This window comes from Castor canadensis, chromosome 10, assembly GCF_047511655.1.
Source record: "Castor canadensis chromosome 10, mCasCan1.hap1v2, whole genome shotgun sequence".
Lineage (NCBI taxonomy): Eukaryota > Metazoa > Chordata > Mammalia > Rodentia > Castoridae > Castor > Castor canadensis.
The window spans coordinates 16,443,961-16,467,197 of NC_133395.1; the positions used below are offsets into that span (position 1 = coordinate 16,443,961).

At 35.2% G+C, this 23,237-nt stretch overlaps 1 protein-coding gene across 4 annotated transcripts in view; it reads right to left on the reverse strand.

The window, feature by feature from the left end:
• Window positions 1-23,237, reverse strand: part of Gpc6 (glypican 6) — a 1,113,645-nt gene that overhangs the window by 345,905 nt on the left and 744,503 nt on the right. For all 4 annotated transcript variants that reach the window (XM_074043143.1, XM_074043144.1, XM_074043145.1 and 1 more), the window contains one exon: window positions 16,316-16,481. In XM_074043143.1, coding sequence (XP_073899244.1) covers window positions 16,316-16,481 — 166 coding nt within the window. The remainder of the gene's footprint in view (window positions 1-16,315; window positions 16,482-23,237) is intronic.

A 23,237-nucleotide genomic window follows, 5' to 3' on the forward strand; every position in this document is an offset into this window, starting at 1 on the left:
TTTTGTAACAAACTCATTCCCGTGATGACATTGCCCATTTGTGAGGCTCACCTTCATTACCTAAACACCTCCCATTAGCCCTTGTCTCCCAACGCTGTTGGAATGGGAATTAAACTTCTAACACTGAAGCTTTAGGGGTTACAGTCAAAGCAAGTGTTCTCTAAAACATGTATCACTAACAACCAGGAAAAGAAATAGTAACTTTACAGTGAAGAAACTCAGCAGATACCAAGGAACATCAGACAACTACAAATTGAGAAACAGTCTGAAAAACTGACTAGTGCTCATCAAAACTGTCATGGTCATAGAGAATAAGAAAAATCAAACACTGTCATAGAACAGAGGAGACAAAAAACATATGACATTGAAATGCATGTGCAATCCTGGATTGGATCCTGAAACATACAAAGGTTATTAGGAGACAAACTAGTGATAATGAGATATGAAGTTAACAATATTGTGATAATGTTAATTTCCTTATTTTGTTTATTATAGTATAGTTATATATGTATGATATTAATATTAGATTAAGGTGAATGATAACTATGCATAAACTTTATTATTTTTGCAACTTTTTTTGTAAGTTGCAAATCATTTCAAAATAAATGTTAAAAAATTCATTTCAGGCAGCTCAAGACAGCAGAATAACCCTTTATAAAGCTATTTCTTTACCATGCTCCTTGGAATACAAAGTCTGTATATCAAGCTTCATGTGCATATATTAACCTTCTGTTAAGTAGGAGTCCTCTAATTTGGAATTTTATTCATTCAGATAAGGGGTTGGCTGAAAGAGTCCTTTAAAATGATCATCAGAGAAGGCTACTTAGGTTCAGGAGGAAGTTAAATTTCTAAATGAAATAGAAAAGCACTCTAAACAAAAGTAACATACTAATGAAGACTCATTCTTATTTCTTAAAGCATATAAAAATCAGATGTGACATTCCCTGAGATAATAGGTACCCAAAGGAAAGTCAAGCCTGAATGTAAAAAGCATCCCCTGTGCCTGCTAGAAGGCAATAATTTGATGTCTTTGTCCTTGCTGTCTCAATTAGTACAAATTGCTGTGGTTTCCTTGGAAAAATGAACAGGGATTTCTCAGGGAGGATCTCAGGCAGTTGGCTCACCTGCCACTGTAGCTCTCAAGTAGCTGTTCCTCTGTTGGCTTAAGAAGTTTTAGACTAAGGAATTTGACTTTCATCTTGTAATCAATCTGTCGAATGAGGCTTATATTTATAATTTTGAATCCCCAAACTATTTGGCTGCCTCTTAAAAGTGCCTGGATGTTACTCTAAATTAAACTTTTCTTGTGCTACATTTTAAAGGTGGATTTCACAAGTTTCTGATGAACACAGGTAATCTGATGCCCAAAGATCACAGACCAAAATGGACAGGAATCGATGTATGACACAGAAGAATCAAAGTGACTTCAAAAAAGAGATCCAGAGGCACTTAAGTAAAACAGATTTTAATGTCTACTAATTCCACATGAACATTAAATGTATCCCAAAACCAACTTCTCCAAAATGAATCCAAAGGAAATATAACAATAATTCAACACAATTCACCGTCACATTTTCTTAATTGTTGCATGGTCACTATTAGATTGTTTGAAATTTTGATCACCAATCCCAAACTTCCATGTGTGTTAAGAAAAATAAAAGAATCCTCATGAAGAGACAGAAAGACTGAATGCAGCCTATGGACTCAACCTTTGATCTGAGCTACAAGATGCAACCTTAAATGATTGTTCTAGGTCTCGACCTTTCCTTTCAGTTTGTTTTGGGAGCTTTCCAAAGAAGGGCAGGTGGTTTGGGGGCTTTTTAAAGCTACAAATCAAATAATATTTCATGGTTTTCACCTTTAATGCACTAAGCAGATGGCATTTAACATAAGTCACTATAGAGGTTTGGAGAAATAATTTATTCTCTAGGGCATTTTTAAATCAGTAACTTTACAAAATGAAATTCAAAATAAAAAAATCACTCTCTTTCAGATGTTAATTGAAAGGATGAACAACACAGAGTATTTGTGTTGTTCCTTGGCAGACACAGCATCTTGAAACCAATGAATAGATTACACTGGTCTTTACATACTGAGTTTTCATTGGTGGCAATTGTGCCACAGGGCATGCAATGAAGTCAGAGGCTGCATTCTTGTCAAGGAAGGAGATTAATACTCTTGGGGAATTTTTTTTTTCAAAATTAACAGACTTCTTGTCTCAATTGAAATTCAGAACTTTGTGATGGCCAGAAATGAACAAAATAATCCTAGATTTTATTCACTGAAAAAAACCAAAACCAATAGAAAATAAATTTCCCTGGATTGACTGCAATTACAAAATGTCAATATATATGATAAGTAAGACCAACTAGGAGTTTCCTGAGTTTGAGAAAATACATTTCTGGGAAGCAATGAGGCATGTCTCTGTTGACTTGTAAGTTAAGCATTCTCATATTTGCACCATTGACATTCTAGCTGCACTTAAAGAGGCAAGGGAGTAAAGGTTTAGGCTCATTCTGAGAATATAAGTTAGTGAGCACACTGTTAAATGCTTAACCTCTAGGAGTAAAAACAGAACAATTTCCCAGGAAAGGAATAGGCAGACACCTGTGCAAACCCAGGAGAGAGGATTCTGGGTACAATCTCTCAGAGGTGACTAGGGAAGTTGGCCAATGAACCCTTTGGGCTATGGAAATCCTCCAGTGGTTCTTGGCATCTGGCTCCTGCTCCAGGATTATAAAACACTAATTTTTTCACCATCTAATTGGACATTTCCGTTTTGGACCCAAGTTTCTCAAATCCAACAAGCCCTAAGCAGATTAAAGAAATTCATTTTTACTATTCCCCAAACTAGCATCCCTATTTGCTGACAGTACTATCTTTCTCTTGAGTGCTTATCTCAGTCAGATCTGAAGTATCTCCTTCTTTTCCTGCACATGTAGTCACCTCTATCTGGATATGGGATTCTTTAAATTTTTACTTCAAACTCTACCACAATGCTGTCTCCTTTTGTTTTTTTCATGCTGCACTTGGACGACCTATCTGGCCTCACTATCACTAGTTTCATCCATCATTTACTTAGCTGCCAGATTACTACTTAGATTCTGTCATTCTATATGTAAAAAGAACACTGTGGTTTTCATTGCCTATAAAACAAAAGAAAGTCAAGCATTTGGCCTGACTTTTAAAACCCCCATGGTCCAATCCTGACCATTCTTTCCTCCAAAGACACACCAGCAAGCATGTTGATTTCAGCTTGGTTGGTTTCCCCTACACTTCTAAGCATACCATGCCTATTCTTACCTTCCTACCACTGTTTTCTCATCCAATACATGGTGTCAACCAAGTATTATTTACCTGAGCAGAAGCAAGGTCATCTCTGCTGGGATGAATCCTAGTTCCCAGAACTAAAGTTACCCCAGAAACGGGTGAGAAGCTGCTTGCAAGATGAACTATACCATTTCTCACTCTGTCTCATCCACTCTTACTAGTTAAATGGTCACCTGACCATTTTCTTTTGCTTTTAAACTTGATTTTGTTTTCACTTTGGTTGGCATGTTGCTGGTGCCCTGATGTTTTCCTGCCTGCTTACCTCCTCTCTTGCTTCCTGTTTTCTGTTCTGACCTTCACAGGTAATTCACCTGATCAAGGACTCCTGTTGCTTTTGCCCTCGGTGCTATCCCTGTGGACATGTATTATACCTTGGTGACTTGCACACACTATCTAGTACCTACCTCACAATATTGAGAGGTAGAGACTATGATCCCTGGTTTCTTGTTGAGGAAAAAGAGATTTATGTAGTTTAAATAATGTCCCTTGGGTCACACAGATTATAAATACTGGTGTCGGGATTAAAAGCCATGCAGTGACTCAAGGACTGGAGCTTTGAAGTATGCCTTCTTCACTAAACCAAATTCCTCTTTGAAAGAACACAGCTCACCCATCTCTTTGGAAAATTATAATTTCTCAGGCCTCACAACCAGGTTACCTTGTTTTCTATTGTGTTGACGATGTGTGTGCCTAGCTCACAAGCACAAAGAAAGGCATCTAATAAATATGCTTTGAAGACGTAACACTTATTCAGATATTGAGATACAACATGCAAAGTATAAGAGTTTTAATGTCTAAGGCTCTTCTATCAAATACAGTAGCCACTAGCTACATAGGGTGATTGAAATTCCAATTAATTAAAAATAAGAATTGTAGCAATCATTTCATACTGTATACACATATCAAATTATTCCATATCCCATCATCCACCTTAAACATATACAATTTTTATTTGCCAATTGTATTTCAATAAAGCTACAAAAATAATAACAAATACAATAAAACTTTTGGTTCCTCAAACATACTAGGTACGTTATAAGTGCTCTATAGCTATATGTGACTAAATTTACATTAATTAAAATTAAATAAAATGAAACATTCAGTTGATTAATCTTGCTAGACTTACTTCAGGTGTTCAGCAGCCATATGTGACTAGTGACTACTATACCTCATAGCAAAGACAGAACATTTCCATTATCACAGAAAATCCTGTGGAACAGTGCTAGGAATATCAAGTTCTCAGTTTCTTCCAATATACTCTGTCAGTCCAATAGAGATTCAGAGTTACTTCCTAAACAGGTAGCAAGAGTTAACTGGTGTGGTGGTAGTTAAGGACCCAGGCTCTGAAGCCAAATTTTGGCATTGCAACTTATAAGATGCAGGCCCTGAGACAGTTCACTTAATTTGTTTGATCTCAATTTTCCTACCTATAAGATGGAGTTCATTATAATGACTACTTACTACAGTTGAAGTAAGGATTAGAAGTGTAAAGTCATTAGTGTAGGGCTAGGAATAAAGTAAGTATTCAATAAATATTAGCTATTAGTATTATTTACATGTTTTTCAAGTGGTATCCAGAATCATAGAAATAGAGGAATAAAGTTTCTTTTAACTTCCACAATTTGGACACAATGGATACATATATTTGGCTATCATAGTTGCAAGTGAATAGCAAAACACATTTAAACATCATCTCTCCTGGACAAACTGGAGAAGTAACTATCTGAATATTTGATCCATAAAGTATAATATTAGGCAAATATTAAATTGTGTCACCAAATACTTGCCAAACATTTTAAATTCAGCCACTGGGATTCACCTAAAATGCTGCATGTAGCAAATAAAGGGTCATGTGTGTTTCACTTTATAGAGTCCCCTTTAGAAATCAGCTCCTATTTGTGATCCACATCCTCAAATTATTCCCAGGCAATGCTTTTAGGATTATGGTGGATTTGCGTCTCTCATCAGGTTGCATCAGATCCATATTTTTTGGACTATGGACTACATTTTTATGACTGTGTTCAACTCAGAAGAATTGGGAACACTAAACTATTTTAAAAACAGGTAAGTAATCTAACAATAACCAAAGTCATTCCATGGAGAGAACTAAAGACACATGCTCAATAGGTAATTCCAAACAGCCCTCAACAGACAACTGCAATGAATTTTAAGAAAATTCTTCATCCTTATGTAATGAACTCTCTTAGAGAAGAGTGGTTTTGCTTCCTCTAGGAGAACTAACCACTTTTGTGTTTGCCCCCAAAAGAGCTTTATTGAAATATAATTTGCATACCATATAATTCACCCACTTAAATTGTACAAATAAATGTTTTAGTATATCCACAGAGAGGTTCAACCATCACTGCAATCTAATTTTAGAACTTTTCATCATCTCAAAAGAAATCTTGCACTCAGTAGTGGTTGCTTTCCATTCCTTCCTCCCCTCCTTCTATCCTAGGCAACCACTAATGTACTTTCTGTCTCTATAAATTCATTTATTCTAGATATTTCATATAAATAGAATAAAAAACATTTGACTGGATAGTTTCTGCTGGGTATTGAGAAGGTAGGGGGGAGAGGGAGGGGGTGGACTGGCTGGTAAGGGAGGGGGTGGGGGCAGGGGGGAGAAATGACCCAAGCCTTGTATGCACATATGAATAATAAAACAATAAAAAAAAGTTTTCAACATTCACCCACAATTAGGTATGAAAATATCACTTTCAATTGTTGAATAATGTTCTATTGCATGGAGAAGCACATTTTGTTTATCCATTCATTAGTTGTGAGCATTTGAGTTGATTTAGTTTTTTGGTTATCATGAGTAATGCCCCTATGGATACGCAGGAAAAAGTGTTTATGTGGGTGTATATTTAAATTTCTACTGATTTTAAACCCACGAGTAGAAATGCTAGATCATATGGCAAATCTGTGTTTAAATGTTTAAGGAACTGCCCAATTTTTTTCCAAAGCTAGTGGTGCCATTTTATGTTCATATCAGCAGTGTTTGAGTGTTCTTGTTTTTATTAGCATATATTAGTTGTACAAATGGGTTTTATTTTGATACTTCCACACTTGTGTACAATATACCTCCATCAAATTCATCCCCCCTTCTATCCCTCCTCCTCATCTACCTGCCCTTCTTAAAACAATTTCCACAGGTTTTCCTAGCTCCATTTTCATAAACGGTTATAAAGTACTTCAACCATATTCACTCTCTCCTTCTCCTTAAAGTAGCAACATACAAAAATCAACATTTAAAAAAATCAATAGCTTTTATGAATATTAATAAGGAACGGTTTGAGAAGAAATCAGGAAAATAATACCATTCACACTAGCCTTTTAAAAACTGAATACCTAGGAATAAACCTAAGGAAGTAAGACCTATACAATGAAAACTATAAAACACTGAAAAAAGACATGGAAGATGGAAAGACTTCCCATGTTCATGGATTGGTAGAAATAATATTGTGAAATTAGTTATACTACCCTAAACAGTATACAATGTCAAAATTCCAATGACATTCTTCACAGAAATAGGAAAATAATCCTAAAATTCACTTGGAAACACAAAAGATCCAGAATAGCCAAAACAATCCTGAGCAAAAAAGAGCAATGCTGGAGGTAGCACAATACTTGAGATCAAATTATATTACAAAGTCATAATAGCAAAGACAGCATGGTATTGGCAAAAAAAACCAGATGTTGGAATAGAATAGAAGATCCAAAAATCAGCTCACAGCTATAGCCATCTGATATTTGACAAAGGTTTCAAAAACCTATATTGGAGAAAAGGTAGTCTCTTAACAAACAGGCTTGGAAAACTGGATATCCACATGTGAAAGACTGAAACTAGACCCCCTGTCTCTCACTCTATACAAAAATCAGTTCCAAATGATCTCAATATAAGACCAGAAACTTAATTGGGTCTTAAGTGATAGAGGAAAGCAAAGGGAAAACCTTTGAAGACATAGGCATAGGTAATGCTTTTCTGAATAGAACACCAATTGCTCAGAAAACAACAAGAATTAAGAAATGGATTGTATCAAATTAAAAAGCTTCTGTACAATGAAGAAAACAATTACCAGAATCAAAAGAAAACCTACAGAATGGGAGAAAATCTTTGCCAGTTATTCACTGGATAAAGGATTAAATACAGAACACATAAAGAGCTCAAAAAATAAACACAAAAAGAACAAATAACCCAATTAATAAAAGGGAAAATGAATAGTTTTCTAAAGTAGTAGTAAAAATGGATAATAAACACGTGAAGTAATGTTCACTCAACACCCTTAGCCATAAAGGAAATATAAACCTAAACGTCATCTCACCCCAGTCAGAATGGCTTTCATCAGAAAACAGACAATAACAAATGTTGGTGAGGATGGGGTGAGTTGGGGCTGGGATGGGAGGAGAGGAATCCTTATGCACTGTCTGTGGGAATTTAAATTAGTGCAGCCAGTATGGAAATCAGAATGGAGAATTCCTTCAAACACTAAAGATAGGTCTATCATATGATTCTGCTATACCACTTTTGGGCATGTATCTGAAGGAATGTAAGTCAACATATAATAGAGATACCTACACACACATGTTTATTGGTGCACTGTTCATGATAGCCCAAATATAGAATAAGCCTATGTGTCCATCAACTGATGAATGGATAAAGAAAATATGGTATACACAATGGAGTATTACTCAGTTATAAAGAAGAATGAAATTATGTCTTTTTGCAAGGAAATGAATAGAACTAGAGATCCTTAGGTTAAGAGAAATAAGCCATACTGAGAAAGAAAAGTATTGCATGTTCTCTCTCATATGTGAAGTCCAGATGTTAAAAAAATGAATGAAAGAAATATACAGGTCTTATTTAGGAGTGGGTATCAGTGGGAGAGGGAAGTGTGAAAGGAGAACTAACTTCTTTAAGTAGGTATGAAACTGTAGGAGAGATAGATACAGAGCCAGTATAAGGCAGGAGCAGTCTGAAAAGCACATTAGGTTTGGTAATTCAACAGGGGGAGGCCAGGTGTGTGTGAGGGGGCAGATAAGGATTGCTGCTTGTAAAACTCTCATATTTGGTGCCTTATTCACTCCTCCCAAAGTAGCCCTTCTATCCCGCATTAAATCAGTTAATTTTCTGAGCACTGAGGTTTTAGTGGTGATTATTCACAGGCTTATTTCATATTTGATTACCAGTGTTAACTTTCTAGATTTCTGCCCCTCACAGAATAAAATATGATGTCTCCCTGTTCTGGGTACGCCATAGATTCAACTGCTTACTTTCATTGTTCATTCTGATAGGTACATCTTTGAGGTGAAGTAAAGGAAATTTTTAACATAAGATTAACTTAAACCCATTCAAAGACAAAATTGAGTACATCTTCTTTTTCATGTGGATTTATATATAGGCTATTATTTGAAGGAAAAGGAGTATCCATGTGGTATTTTCATCCTGTCTTGGCTATTTGATGAAATATCTATAGGTAAAATATTTTGAAATGAATTATATGTTCAATATTTTCAAATACAGGACAGTTTTCAAAAGTTTAAATTACTCCCATGGATATGTATACCCCCTTCACCATTTAAAGCAACAAATGGAAACCTCTCGGACCATCAGAATAATTCACTGCGGTCACCTCTTTCAATCTGGTTTTCACCCTGGTTTCTTGGTTGTTTATGAACAAAAGAAGTCACAAAGCAACAAGATAAAGAAAGAAAGATGTTTAAAAAGTCACTGTTGTAACTGCAAAAGAAACAAGCCTGAGGAATATGAACACTCATTTCAAAAATGATTCAAATGTGAAGACATAATCACCACCTCCACTCTTGAGATAATCATGAATTAAAGGAGTTTTTAGAGCAGCTAGAGAAAAAATATAAATGTTATATTTACAGGCAAAGATGCCCAAGCACCATCATTTAATATTATCATTTGTTTTTATAAGGAATTCATCATCACACAATGTATCATTTGGTAACTAAGGGTTTTCATTTAGCTGCTAATCAGGACTTTTAGAGCGATCTAAATGCCTCAGGAGGCATCCTGCTCCCTTATTCTATTAAATTGGTCACCACATGAAGGACTTCATGGTTATGATGGCCATGGGACTTGCTCTAAGTTTTTTATTTATGAATAGCTATGTGGTTTAATGTTTTCTTTAACAATCTACTTACTTAGCTCTATTCTATTTCTTACTTTCTAGTTTCTACCACACAATTTCTTTACCACCTGGTCCTATTGTTCCTGAAGTTGGAATTGCTAAGGATGTCACTGACTGGGCTAATGTTTATAGTGTTTGGTTTTTGCCTGGGCTTCTGGGCCTACTGGAATCTATTTTATTTCCATTGTAAAGAATCAAGCATCTTGTTTTCTCTTAACGTGTCAAAAGCCAAACACTTGTTTTATAGTTTTAACTGGAGAAAAATGACAAGGAGTATGATAATATGTTACTAAAATCAAATGTCAATTACTAAGAACAAGTAGCTTTTGATATAATTATCTAATGAAATTGTTTGTCTATAGAGAATACTAAAATTGAGGTGTAAACTAAAATCAAAATGAAAAATTACCAAATGCAAAGGCAATTCTCTGGCAACTTTGAACACTTTGAATGTGTTCTGCTTTCTCTTGGCAAACTAAATCCTTCTGCTGTTGCATCTCAAAGAAATTTGGAGAGTTTTGGAGGTATTTTAATAAATGTCTTATTACATCTTGTATCCTAATGAATGCTATTCTTACAAAAATAGGTATGCTTCACTTCAGTTCGTTGGTTGATGTCACATTATATTATACGACGAATCCCATCTTGCAAATCTAGTTTAGAGTATCAAATCTGTAGTAATTAGTAAATAGGAATTGGAACAATTACAAGTATAAATTGTATAGAAGTTGGGTACGTAAGATTAGAAATAAATGAATGAACAAGAATTGGGATTGGGAATAAAGGAAACACACATGCACACACACACACACACACACACACACACACACAGGCACATTCTAGAATGACTACTTGACTATTCCATCAAGTAGTTGTAGGTTTGATTTACATTGCCTGCTTTGATCCATTGGAAAATGCTTGATTCAGAACAGAAAATGCAGTGGTGTATGTCCTTTCAGTTGCCTCAAAATCAACATTAGTAAGTGTTCAGAGGTTAAGAAATGCTTGCCTCTAGATATGCTGAATATCCCCATGCATTGTGTCATCCTTAAAGCATTAACCCATTGCACCACATAAAGGTACTTCCACATATGCAGGGTTCAGAAATAAACCATTCTTTAAATTTAGGTAATTGATAACAAATGCAGCCAGTGGAAAGCTGCTGGGTATCAGCCAAGTCTTTCTTTTTTTTTTTTTTTCCAGTGAGTAGTTAGTATTGCTTATGCATGTTCCCAGTAATACAGAGAGAACAAAACATACCTTAAATGTCCACAGGAAATGAGAAATATTGAATCAATGACTGTAAAAAGAAGATAAGATAGAGGGCGAGATGATTTTAGATTTCAACTGATATAAAATCAGTGTTTGGTTTTTTGGTTTTTTTGTAATCTTTCTTGATGCTTTTAGGAATTCAGGAGGCAAAATCAAGTTCTCTGACTAACAATGACACCAGGGTTCAAAATAATTGCTTTGGCTTTTGTTCTTCAATTTAAGAGCTGTGTTTCTGGACTATGTTATTTTTATATTTATAATGAGTAGAGATGGACCAGCCTTAAAAACTGGTTGCTAAAGATGGTTCTCATGTTTTTCTTTTTCTTTGGTCTAAAGGAAATAATTTTCTAGGCATAGGATCTAGAGCTTTTTAAAATGTAGCATTTCAGGATATATCAGCCAGGGGCACATCATTCTTACTATGGAATTCTTTGTAACTAAAAAATTTCTTATCAGATTTATGTTACAGAATTTCATGCTTGAGAAAGTCTCTGGAAGAGTGGTATTTTATACAAATGCTCGAAATAGTTTCTCATGTTTATCTTATATCCCTTTGAAATGTAACATAATACAGTCTTGCACATTTTATAAAAAGAAAACCCAAGTTTATTTGCTATGGACAATAAGTATTTATCTTCTAATTTCAAATAAGGTTTATCTAATATCACTTTTCTTAAACACAAAGTAGTGAATGTGAATTACTTTGAAGACAATTTTCATAGATTCTATGAAAGTCATTTGTGTACCAAAGTCGCCATTTGTTACATGACCCCAGTCAGTTCACTGACCTAACACAGCTTCCTTGCAGCTGCCTCTAATTTACAACTTGATAGCAACTGTCACAATGGAAGGCCTAGATTCATTATCTGATTTGTTTCTGCCATCTCTGCTGTCATAGAGTGCAAAACAACAAGGATAAGTGGTTTTTAAATTACTGGATTACTTAGACTTCCATTAAAAGAGTAGACCTACAAAGTAAAATAGAATAGCTTCTTTCTATATTCCTTTCCAATTCTCTATTTGTTTCCATTTATTTCACTCCAAGAACAGATATTGTTCTTATCAAGCAAGGGTCTTATGTGCCTTCTGCTCTCTCACCATGTTTAAGCCAAAGCAAGGTCCATAGTGGGCCTTTGGTGGTAAAGATGTCAATTAATGGAAGAATAAGTGGCCTGGCCCAGATATACTATTCAACCTGGGTTTTATGTTTGATAGTCTTATGCCCACTTCTGCTTTTGGGATGTCTTGAAACTTAAACATTGGTCAGTTCGATTGATCTCATTGGTTTGTCTGTCTTTAAGTGTTGAAGGCCTAAATGAAAATACAATCTTCCTACTGGATTTTTTCACTCATTGGAGAGCATATCTGAATCAGAGAACTCAACATTTTCTTGATGAACTAACACAAATTCTCCAAATCTATTATTTCAAGTCAGTGGCAGTGGTGATAGTGAGATTTGATCATAGAAAATGTCAAAATAAAAACAATTGAGCATTTTAAGAACCATTGACAAATCATTCTAGACCTCTTAAAATTGCCATAAGAACTTGAGTATATTTGGATGATATAACAGTCACATATGCTGTGGCTTTTCAATATCATTTATGTATGGCAATGCTAATTTGATTCAGCCATATTTACTATTTTATTCTGCACTTAGCAAGTTAGAGCTTTTTTGAACCCCTTGACTGAATTAAATGACCCTGTTTAGAGAACACCTAGCTTCCTGAACTGTTCTGACACTTTTTATCACAATTTATTTAATTATGTGAAATTTCCTGAGCACAAAAGTATATATATAGCTTACTTAATGAAGTAAATTGAATTAATATGAAGGTAATTATAGTCTTACTAACCGGAATGGCCTAAAAATTTAGATAATATAATTGGAGCAAAAAATACCTCTAAGGCCTTATATTTATACTTGCCATAGGGAACATTCTATATCATTTTATTGATAAAAATATTTATAGAATGTGATAGATTCTCTGTCTTTTATTTCACCAATCTTTCCCTTCCCATACCAGCAGCCTCATTTTAAAATCTGTCTCTGGATCTCATACTCAATAAAACCTTAGAAGGTACCAGATGTTTGGAGGAGGCTATCCAACATATCCTTGATTTTAAAGTAGATGCAAGATTTATTAGAGCCATATACATGTAATTTCAGCCTTCACTTTTGTGTTCATGAGCTAGGTGTAATCTGCAACATGGCATCTTATCAACAGAACAATTTTTACCTGTGCAATGTTGGCATCACTGCCAAACACTCAAAATAACTGCAGGACATTAATAAAATGAGTTCTTCACAAATTGTTTCCCTTTACAAAATTTTAATTTAGTGTGAGCATTTTTCAAGAAAATCATTTTGATTTGGGCCACATTCAAAAACTGGAGTGGGAAAAGTTGAATATGAATATACAAGGAACACCTGGGGTAAGTGCCTAACCAGATTGTCAGTGCCTCAAATTAGGTTTTTCTCCTACTGCACAGTTTCTAATAGTGAGAACTGGCTAAAACCTCCTCTCATGTTCCTTCAGATCCTGCCTAGCTCTGGGGTAGGGCACCACCAGCTCACCCATGCATTTGACTTGTCAGCTAATGGAAGCCAGTGTATGCTTTGCAGTGGGGAATCAACATGCTAGAAAGCAGGTGAGGGCACCTGCCAGAGGGGAATAGAGGCTTTTGAATGTTTAAAATGGGTCTAGTAGCAATTCCTTCAAAGTTGTCAGCAACTTTTCCAAAAAATGGAGTACTACCTCTGTACAGGGCTCAGAGTTAAACTTGTCAGAAGAGGACTACAAAAGGCATCCTGATTTTCTTTTTCTAAGATTAAATGAAAACAGCAATAGTAACACAAGTACAGAGCCTTAGATTTGGATGGAAAACCACTGGGGCTTTTACTTGAAGACTTAAAAACGTTTCACCTTATACCTGAACTGCCTTTATTTTGACATGATCTGGATACCAGCTGAATTCTAAATAGTTACTAATCTCCTTTACTTAATTCATTTTTTAGAATGTGGGGTGGCACTGGGGTTTGAATTCTGGGACTCAGGCTTGCTAGGTAGGCACTCTTACTGCCAGCCCTTGCTTAATTCTTAACATTGTAAAGATCATGATGATGTGCCACAGATTTGACTCATTTTTACCGACAGCAGATTGCACTGTTAACATTTCCAATGAGCACATAATAATTAAAGAAAAAATCCTTAAGAAGTATAACTAGCTATGTGAAGGAAGCAGACAGAGATGGCATATGCAATTGACAGTAACATCAGGGTTTGATGAAGAGACACCATGGGCCTGCAAGTGATGGACTGCAAGTGCTAACCAGAGAGAGGCTATTACATATAATATTTGGTAGATTGCCAATTTTTCACTGATATGTATGGTGGTGCATTCATGAACATTGTAACATTATCATCCTGGTTTGATCTGAGTAGAAAATGGGGTTGGCACATTTTTTTTTGGAATGGAGAATAGGATGGATTTGAACTCAGGGCTTTGCTCTTACAATGCAGGCACTATGACCTCTTGAGTCACACCTCCGGATCCAGGGTTGGCACTTTTGACTAATTCTTATAATAAATGTGTAAACTAATATTACGCACCAAGACAAGTATTTGCAAGAATATACTATGCTCTACAACCCTATGTTGGTGATCAGTTCCCAATGCCATAGTGAGACCAAGAGAAAGAAAACTGGAAGAATTTTCTCAGACACAACTAGGACTAATTAAAAAAGCAGAAAACATTTGAAATAAATTCAAGGAGGATTAACCATCAATTCCATCTTTCATTAAAATAAACCAACATATGGTAGGTTCATATTTTAGTTTTTAAATCAAATCATCCTTCAGACATTCAATTTCACATCAAAATGACACCTAGAAACTCAACTGTTTGAAAGTATAAGGACTTGTAATGGTAAAATAGCCAATGAACATTGAAGGAAAGAAAGTCAGTTAAGAAGTCACTGTTGCTCTTACAAGTTAGAAAGCCCACATTCTCATCCTTAATCATGCCATAGTCTACACAACACTATCCACTTACTCATTTTCATTAATAGGGTCAGGGAAATTTCAGACATAAAATGAAATGATCTAGATAACTCCAAGGGATGCTGTAAGGTTTAAATATGCCAATCTTTTTAGATTTTTGGTGAGGTTACATTTTTACTAGACCTGGGTAGATGTCTTTGTCAAAATTAACCTAAATCTTACATTGCAGAAAATAGTTTATTTTTATTTTTATTCATATCTGCCTCCAAATCTTAGGAAAGAACAAAAATATTAGCAAAGAATCATGTCGTTGTGGAGTTAGAAGAGTATCTTAAATATTAACTTTTTAAAAGCACCCTTATTTTTTAAATGAAGAAACTATGATCCTACAAAACAGGTTATTTTGGTCCTCACACTGAATGGAAAAAGAACAGAACTTCAATTTATTCTCTCTGGTATGATTCTGTGAATTTATTAGATGACTTCCAGTTTAGTCTACCCTCTCTAAAATCTTTTTTTTCTTTTTAATTACAGGACCATTTTCACTGGCTTCTTAATCAAAATATTGAGTTGGCCAATGGATTTCATTGCCAAAGCTAAATGTCTGTAACCTTAACACACCTTGCACAGTGAGCTTCAGTTTCTCTGAACTCTAACACATCTTAGATTATTTTCCTATCCCACCCCAATCTGCAATGTCAGATTGGCATTGTGCATTCTGTTTTGAGGTTTGCATAAATGATGAAGGCCTTTGGAGGATGAAGAATACTGCTGCTGTTTTCACCTCTTTGCTTATCACTCTGTAATTACAGTAAACATGATTGAAAATACTTTTATTTGAAGGCCATCTGACAGAACGGGAAGAAAATGCATTTACTCTTTCAAGGCCTGTGTATTTTCCTGGGAGAAGCCTGCCTATAAAAGTTGTCCTTTTATCCTTGGATAGCTATTTGGGAAATATCTTTGGGCAGCCAGCCACCTGAATGATTTTTGCCACCTAAGAACACAGCCATGATTCACTGGCCTTTCTCTGCATTCTCCCCACCTCCTTCCCTGCTACCTTCTGCAGACTAGAAGGCTGTTTCATGCTTGGGTGCTTGGAACCTCCTTTTCTTCAGAATGAGAGACAAAATTTGCATATTTTTTGCCAAAATATTGAGCTATTTTCATCTTAGAAGTCTAAGAAAGGAGTCTTTTCCCAAAATCTGTGACTATGCTTAAGTAATACAAATAAAAAGCAGTGCTGTGAATTGGTTTTCTCACAAGACTGTTTTCTAAATTGTTCCCTCTTTGGAAAGGTTACAGAAATTTTTCAAGATTACTTTTATCTTCATCAGGTATCTGTTCATTGAATATAGCTGGCTTGTGTATCTTTACAATGTACAAGTCAGCCTCATTTTGCAGGATGAGAAGCAGGATGAAAAATGCAAAATAACACTGACAGTTTGCTAAAAACTGTTTGCTGTCTTTACAAGTCATCCTACCTTCTGACCTGCCCATGGAGCATCACAAACACGGTGTTCTCCAATCTGTTTACATGCTCCTTACCTATGAACAGGTTCCACTCTGTGTCGAGATCAGCCTGGTTGGCTAGGCAGCCCTTCATGACATTGAGGCAGTAGTTGTTGCAGGGTCTCACTGTGGGCAGTCCTCGACAGTAGGGGCAGTACAGCATTTTCATGAGAGCACGGATGCACCCGGGGGTGGGACTGACCTGCAGATACATTGGAAAGAAAAAGAAACTCAGAAAGAGTAGGGAGGAAAAAGAAGTCTTTTTTTTCTTTAAAAAAAAAAGGCAATATGATTTTTTGAGGCTCAATGATGAATCTCAAACAGTGGGGCAGAGGATTAAACAAAGTAGCAGAATCTTAACCCATTTTAATTCTTGATCTTGAAGCCAGTCAATTCCTATTAAATGTTTCTACTGAGCAATGTAATAATCAATTTTTGTGAGAGATCACTGTCAACATTTTGATATCTATGTCACTGTAACTCAACCCTAAAATGTAGACACTGATTCATTGAATAGAACATGAAGTGAGCTAATGCATGGGAAAGCAATTTACAAAGTTAAAAGCCCCATAAAAATGTAGGTATTATTAAAGTTTAATGTGACACCTTTAGCCTAGTTTCCAACTGGTTACTTGACCCTGTTTTCTAAAGGAGTCGGTGGATATCATTCCATTGTACATAACTTTTTTGAAAGGATCAATATCACCTTTTCTGGGATTTCTGAGATCCAGGTCTGCTTAGAAGGAAGGGAGCTACTGACTCACCGTTTTCCATTTTCTGTAACTGCATAGTTCTGGAAAATTTGTGGAAAATGCAGTGAGTATTGTAAGGAATTTGTGCAATAATTCAGAGGACAGTGAAATATTCTTTGCCATATACAAGAATTCTGATGTTCCTAATTAATTCTAAACCAATGAAGACATTTTTAGGCTCATTAAAACTCTAATTCACTTCAAGAAGAAGAATATTTTAAACAGTACAGACCAACAATAGAAAAAATTCAGGCAGCCCCTTTTCATGTCTAGCTGTAAAATTAGTTATACTTATTTTGTTGATTTTATATAATTTGGATGCTTTAGTCATGTAACTGAATACATTCTGCTGAAACTCTGTTCTAGATCTGAGAAAAAAGTGTGACTGAACTTTATCTGCATCATTTGGACCTCTTGGGTATTGTGGCCTTACCAGACAGACCTGGGTCCACAGATGATTGGATCCACCTGACAAGAACATTCAGACACAGTAAGGCAAAACACAAATGGAACTTTGGGACAATAAGAAGTATTTTCACAGAAATGGATACTTTCAATTAACATGGCTATTCCCTGATATCCTGTCTTTTACCTGGAAACCAAACTTGGAAATGCTTAGTGCAGGGCTTTGGTTTCTGTAATATTTCCTCTTAATTTCACATTGTGCATGGACAACAATCTTAATACAGTATTTCAGGAAATGAAACCATTTATTTAGGCACTTGAGATTTCTAGTTGTCCTTTTGAGGTGTTTGCATTTTCTTCCAAAATTTTTCAGAGAATTTTCAAACATACAGAAAAGTTCAAAGACTTTATAGGAGATAGTCATATCCAAGATTGTGCAATTTACATTTTCATTCATTTATGTCCTCATGCCCTCTATCCATTAATCCATCTTATTTTCATGCCCAGATGATATCCTTATGATTTTTACTCTTCTTGGTAATTTAATGTTGTCTTGGAAAAAATAGTATCAACGTGATCAATAGCAGAAAGTACATTGATTACTCCTAAGTCAAAGAAGTGAAGAAAAATATAATTGACATTTTTTACACAGGTATTTAATGGCTTAGATGTCATTAATTCTAAAACTTAAAAACAACAAATAGGTTGAACAGTAGTGAAGAATCTGGTGACTTTCTTTTGAAGACAAATTAATGTTATCATTCTCATTGAAAATGAGCATCTTCTCATTGAAAATGTCATTTTGTCTATAATTGAGAAGTGCTTTTAAAATTTCTTATATCCACGTGTTTCCCTCCCCACACACAAAATAATGCAGAAAGAAATAGTTCTGTGTTGCCTATAATGTGGCTTTTCAAATTCTTTTTTTTTTATTATTCATATGTGCATACAATGCTTGGGTCATTTCTCCCCCCTACCCCCACTCCCTCCCTTACCACCCACTCCACCCCCTCCCTCTCCCCCCCACCCCCTCCATACCCAGCAGAAACTATTTTTCCCTTATCTCTAATTTTGTTGAAGAGAGAGTATAAGCAATAATAGGAAGGAACAAGAGTTTTTGCTAGTTGAGATAAGGATAGCTAAACAGGGAGTTGACTCACATTAATTTCCTGTGCGTGGGTGTTACCTTCTAGGTTAATTCTTTTTGATCTACCCTTTTCTCTAGTTCCTGGTCCCCTTTTCTTATTGGCCTCAGTTGCTTTAAGGTATCTGCTTTAGTTTCTCTGCGTTAAGGGCAACAAATGCTAGCTAATTTTTTAGGTGTCTTACCTATCCTCACCCCTCCCTTGTGTGCTCTCACTTTTATCTTGTGATCAAAGTTCAGTCCCCTTGCTGTGTTTGCCCTTGATCTAATGTCCACATATGAGAGAGAATATACGATTTTTGGTCTTTTGGGCCAGGCTAACCTCACTCAGAATGATGTTCTCCAATTCCATCCATTTACCGGCGAATGATAACATTTCGTTCTTCTTCATGGCTGCATAAAATTCCATTATGTATAGATATCACATTTTCTTGATCCATTCATCAGTAGTGGGGCATCTTGGCTGTTTCCATAACTTGGCTATTGTGAATACTTTTCCTAATTTGGCACTGTTGCAGTCTTCCACACCTTCCCTTGTAAGATTTTGTTTTATAAAGTTTTGCTTTCCATATCTTTGCAATTTTTCTCCTGATCAGATGCTTTTCTCTTGGGTTTCACTGCTTCATCTCAGGCCAACAAAGTTACCTTATCCCTTGATCATGAGATTTTATTTCCTCACCATTGTTTTTACATGACACTGCTTCTTCTCATTCAGGCTCCTAATATAAAACCTGGAGCATTTGTCAGTACTGGGGATGCAATTTGAGATCTGTACAATAGTCTCGATGGCACTGTTCATCAGGATGACCTTCCCCACTCCGCACTTGTGCACATTGTGTAGAGTATTCTGATGGTTTAGGTACCTATTGAGTGCTTTTTGAATCAACCTCTCTATTACATTTCCCCATTTCTTGACCACATTGAGACTCAAATGAAAAAAAAGAACAAAATGTTTTTGGACATCTTAGCATTTGATTGGTGCCCTTCTAATTTTGCTGTCAACAGCTATTGATTGTATGAATTCCAAAGCTCTGCTTTTTTTTTTTTGAATTGTGTTGGGACCAGTTCAATTTTCTCAGCCTGAAATTTTAGAGGAATCTACTACTCAAGATAGCAACCAACAGAGAAAATTAAATAGCCTTAATAATCCAAAAGAACAATTCTGTTCAAGTTAAGTGCGGATCTCTGAGCACTTTTGGAAATGACATTCTTCTGGGTCAAAGAAAAGGTATTTGAAGAAGAAAATGGATGGAGGGGGATCAAAGTTGAAGCTTTGATGTTTAAACACCAGTTTTGGAGCTTTCACAACTGCATTCCAGGTTTAAATTTTTTAAAAAAAATCTTCTCTTCCAACTGAAGACTTTGGGAAGCAATCCTTTGAAAAGAAGGTTGTTTGAAATGCCAGGTGTGTAAAAGAACTGTTTCTGTTTTTAATAGCTCTAAAATTCTGTTTTAGAATTATGCTAATTATAATTATACTCTCTTAAAATCTTTTTATTTTGAAACTAATAAAGGCTCACAACAAGTTGAAGAGATGGTAAAGTCATGGGTACCTTCCACTCACATTCCCTCAGTGGTGACATCTTACAGCTTTAGAGTAATATCAGGATGAAGAAACTGACATTATTGCATTGCTGTTAACCAAACCATAGAGTTTATTCAGTTTTATTTTTTTTAACTTGCATTGGTGTGCATGTATGTGAATGTGTTGTACAGAGTTTTAGGTGCAGTTTTATACCACTTACGTAGCCCTCACAGTTATCAGCACATAGAACAATTCTATCAGTATACAAGAAGTTTCATGTGTTACAGCCACCTTATCTCCTGTCCCAGTCACCTGGCAGACACTAATCTATTTTTCATCTATCTGATTTTGTCATTTCAAGAATGTTAACTTTTTTTTAGTAGGCATAATACCCTTTTGGTCCATCCAAGTTGTTGCATGCATTAACAGCTCACTCCTCTTTATGGCTGAGTAACATTCCATTGTTTGGATGTAGCATAGGAACTACTCACCTACTGAAGGATAGCTACAATGTTTCTAGTACTTTGCTGTTAGGAATAAAGCTTCTGTGAGTATTCATATACACAGAATACCAAAGTTTGCATTTCTCTAGGATAAGTACTCAGGAGAATAAATGTTGAGTCAAATGGCTTGCTCTTATAAGATATTGCTGAGAATTTTCCAGTTTACATCGCATTTTCCATTTCCACTAGTAATGTGTGAGAGAGCCAGTGTTTCCTATATCCTTGTCAATATCTGGATTATCACTATTTTTAATTTTAGTCACTTAATCTTTGTTTTTTATTTATGTTTGAAAAATGTGACTTTAATTAAAGCTCAAGGTATTTTATCTACTTGTAATTTTGTGAGTTGCTCTGGGTAATATCCTACTAATATTCTAGCATAAATGTGCTCTTTTTGTTTTGTTGGTGGTACTGGACTTTGAACTCAAGGCCTTGCGCTTGGCAGGCAGGCACTTTACAACTTAAGCAATGCTTAAGTTTTGTGTTTTAGTTATTTCTCAAATAGGGTCTCACATATTTGCCCAGACCTACCTACCTTCATGGGGATCCTCCTATCTAGGCCTCCCTCATAGCTAGGATCACAGACTCATTCCACCATGCCTGACTGTAGCCTGATTGGGATCTCATGAACATCAGACACCAAATCATTCATATCAGGTCTCTGGACGATATGCAAAACAATCAAGCCTGGAATGTTGGATATTTGTATATTTAACAAAACCAACATAAAGAGGACCTGTAAAAACTTACAATTAAAGTATGAAAGAGAATAACACCTCAAATACATGTACATTTTGTGTACTACAAGAAAAAAATTTCTCATTGAAGGAAATTGTAGTCTTTTAGCAACAATAAAGAGCATTATCTCTTGTGTGGAATAAAATGTTGGAATTGTTCTTTTAGTTGGTGAAGCGAATTTTTTGTTTACATTTGAAAAAGGTTGCTGTAACATCACAGATATTCAAAGTTGACAGGGAAACAAACTTGTGTAAAATGATAAATTTACAACCATGACATTATATTCTATTAACCTCTCACTTAACTTTTACATGTTTTTAATCACTATTAATAACCTTTTATGAAGAATTTGCATTAGCAGCAGGAAAAAAGAAAACAGTCAATGACTCATATTCAATTAACCCACTATTAGAAAGAGAGACACAGTGCGTGAGTCAACTCAGTGAGATTTCAGTGTGAACTCATTACTTAGTGGGCACAGGTCTATTTTAACCTCTTCTGGTCCTGTTTGTGTGTGATGAATGGTCCATAAATCATTATTTATATTTAATATTATCATTTAGTTAATAATCAAGGCTTCTTACAAAATAACTGAAAAGTAAATAAAAGAATACAAAAATACTTCAGCTTTTAGTTGGAAATGTCACAGTTTTGTTGATGTAGTTTTTATGAAGTTTAAGATACAATACATTAGAATATGGCAAGTAGTATAAAAAGAATACAAAAAACAGAACAAAAGCTTGTCTACCTGGCTAGCCATGTATGTCAAAAGGTTAAAGCAAATAATGCTTATGTTTTATGAATAGGATTTGAAGCATAGCATATCCTTAGCTTTGTAATAGCAATTCATTTCAGGTCTATAATACATTTAAGACTTCTGAATCTGAGCCAATATTTATGCACTAAAGTTCACATTAGCAAATCCTGATGGTAGATAATGTAAAAGAAGACTGTCTCTTAAAATATCGAATAAACATTATAACTCTGTATTATATACAGGGAATATATACCTAGGCAGTACTTATTTCTATTTAAGAGTATAACTGAAACAAATAAACATATCTTTATTTTGAAAGACAAACAAGTTAGTGTAAGTGAATTACTGAGCTAGAATAAATTCTAAGTTTTTTGAGCAAGAGTTGAAGCCATCTCCAACAATTTGTAATGTGCAGTCATATTAAACCATGAGACAGTTCTATTCATAATTTTATTATCTAACCTTACAAAGATAGGTTAGGTTATTGGTCTGGGATCTTTCTTCTCGTTTAACGTAGGCAGTTATGGCTATATGTTTTGGCATGCTATGCTTTTGTTTTTCATTCATCTAAGTAATTTCTAATTTCTCTAGTGATTTCTTCTTTACCTTACTGGTTGTATAAGAATATATTGTTTAATTTACAAATATTTGTGAGTTTTATAGTTTTCTTTCTGTTATTCATCCCTGGCTTCAATTCCATTGTGGAAAGAGTCTTAAAATACTGTGTATGATTGCAATCTTTCTAAATTTCTTAAGACATGAGATTTAGCAATGCTTTTTAAGCTTAAACTTTGCAGTCTTTTTCTTGCTTAAGCTCTCTCCTTGTTGCTATAAGGATTTTATTAAATTCCAGAGCTCTGAAAAGTTTCTTAGAGTAATACTTTCATTTTAAGTTCCCATGAACTTACTACTAAGCTTATTTACACATTACTGGTTGTTAAAGAATTATAATTAAAATTGCTTAACATAAAAACTAACCTGCATATAATTTAATCACATTTAAAGACTCAGAAAACACTTCAGAGGCAGGGATGTGACATCCACAAGCCAGAAATACCAAGGATTACTCAATACCATCCACCAGAAACTGGGGCTGAGACATGAGATAATCTCTCCCTCTGAGCATCCAGAAGA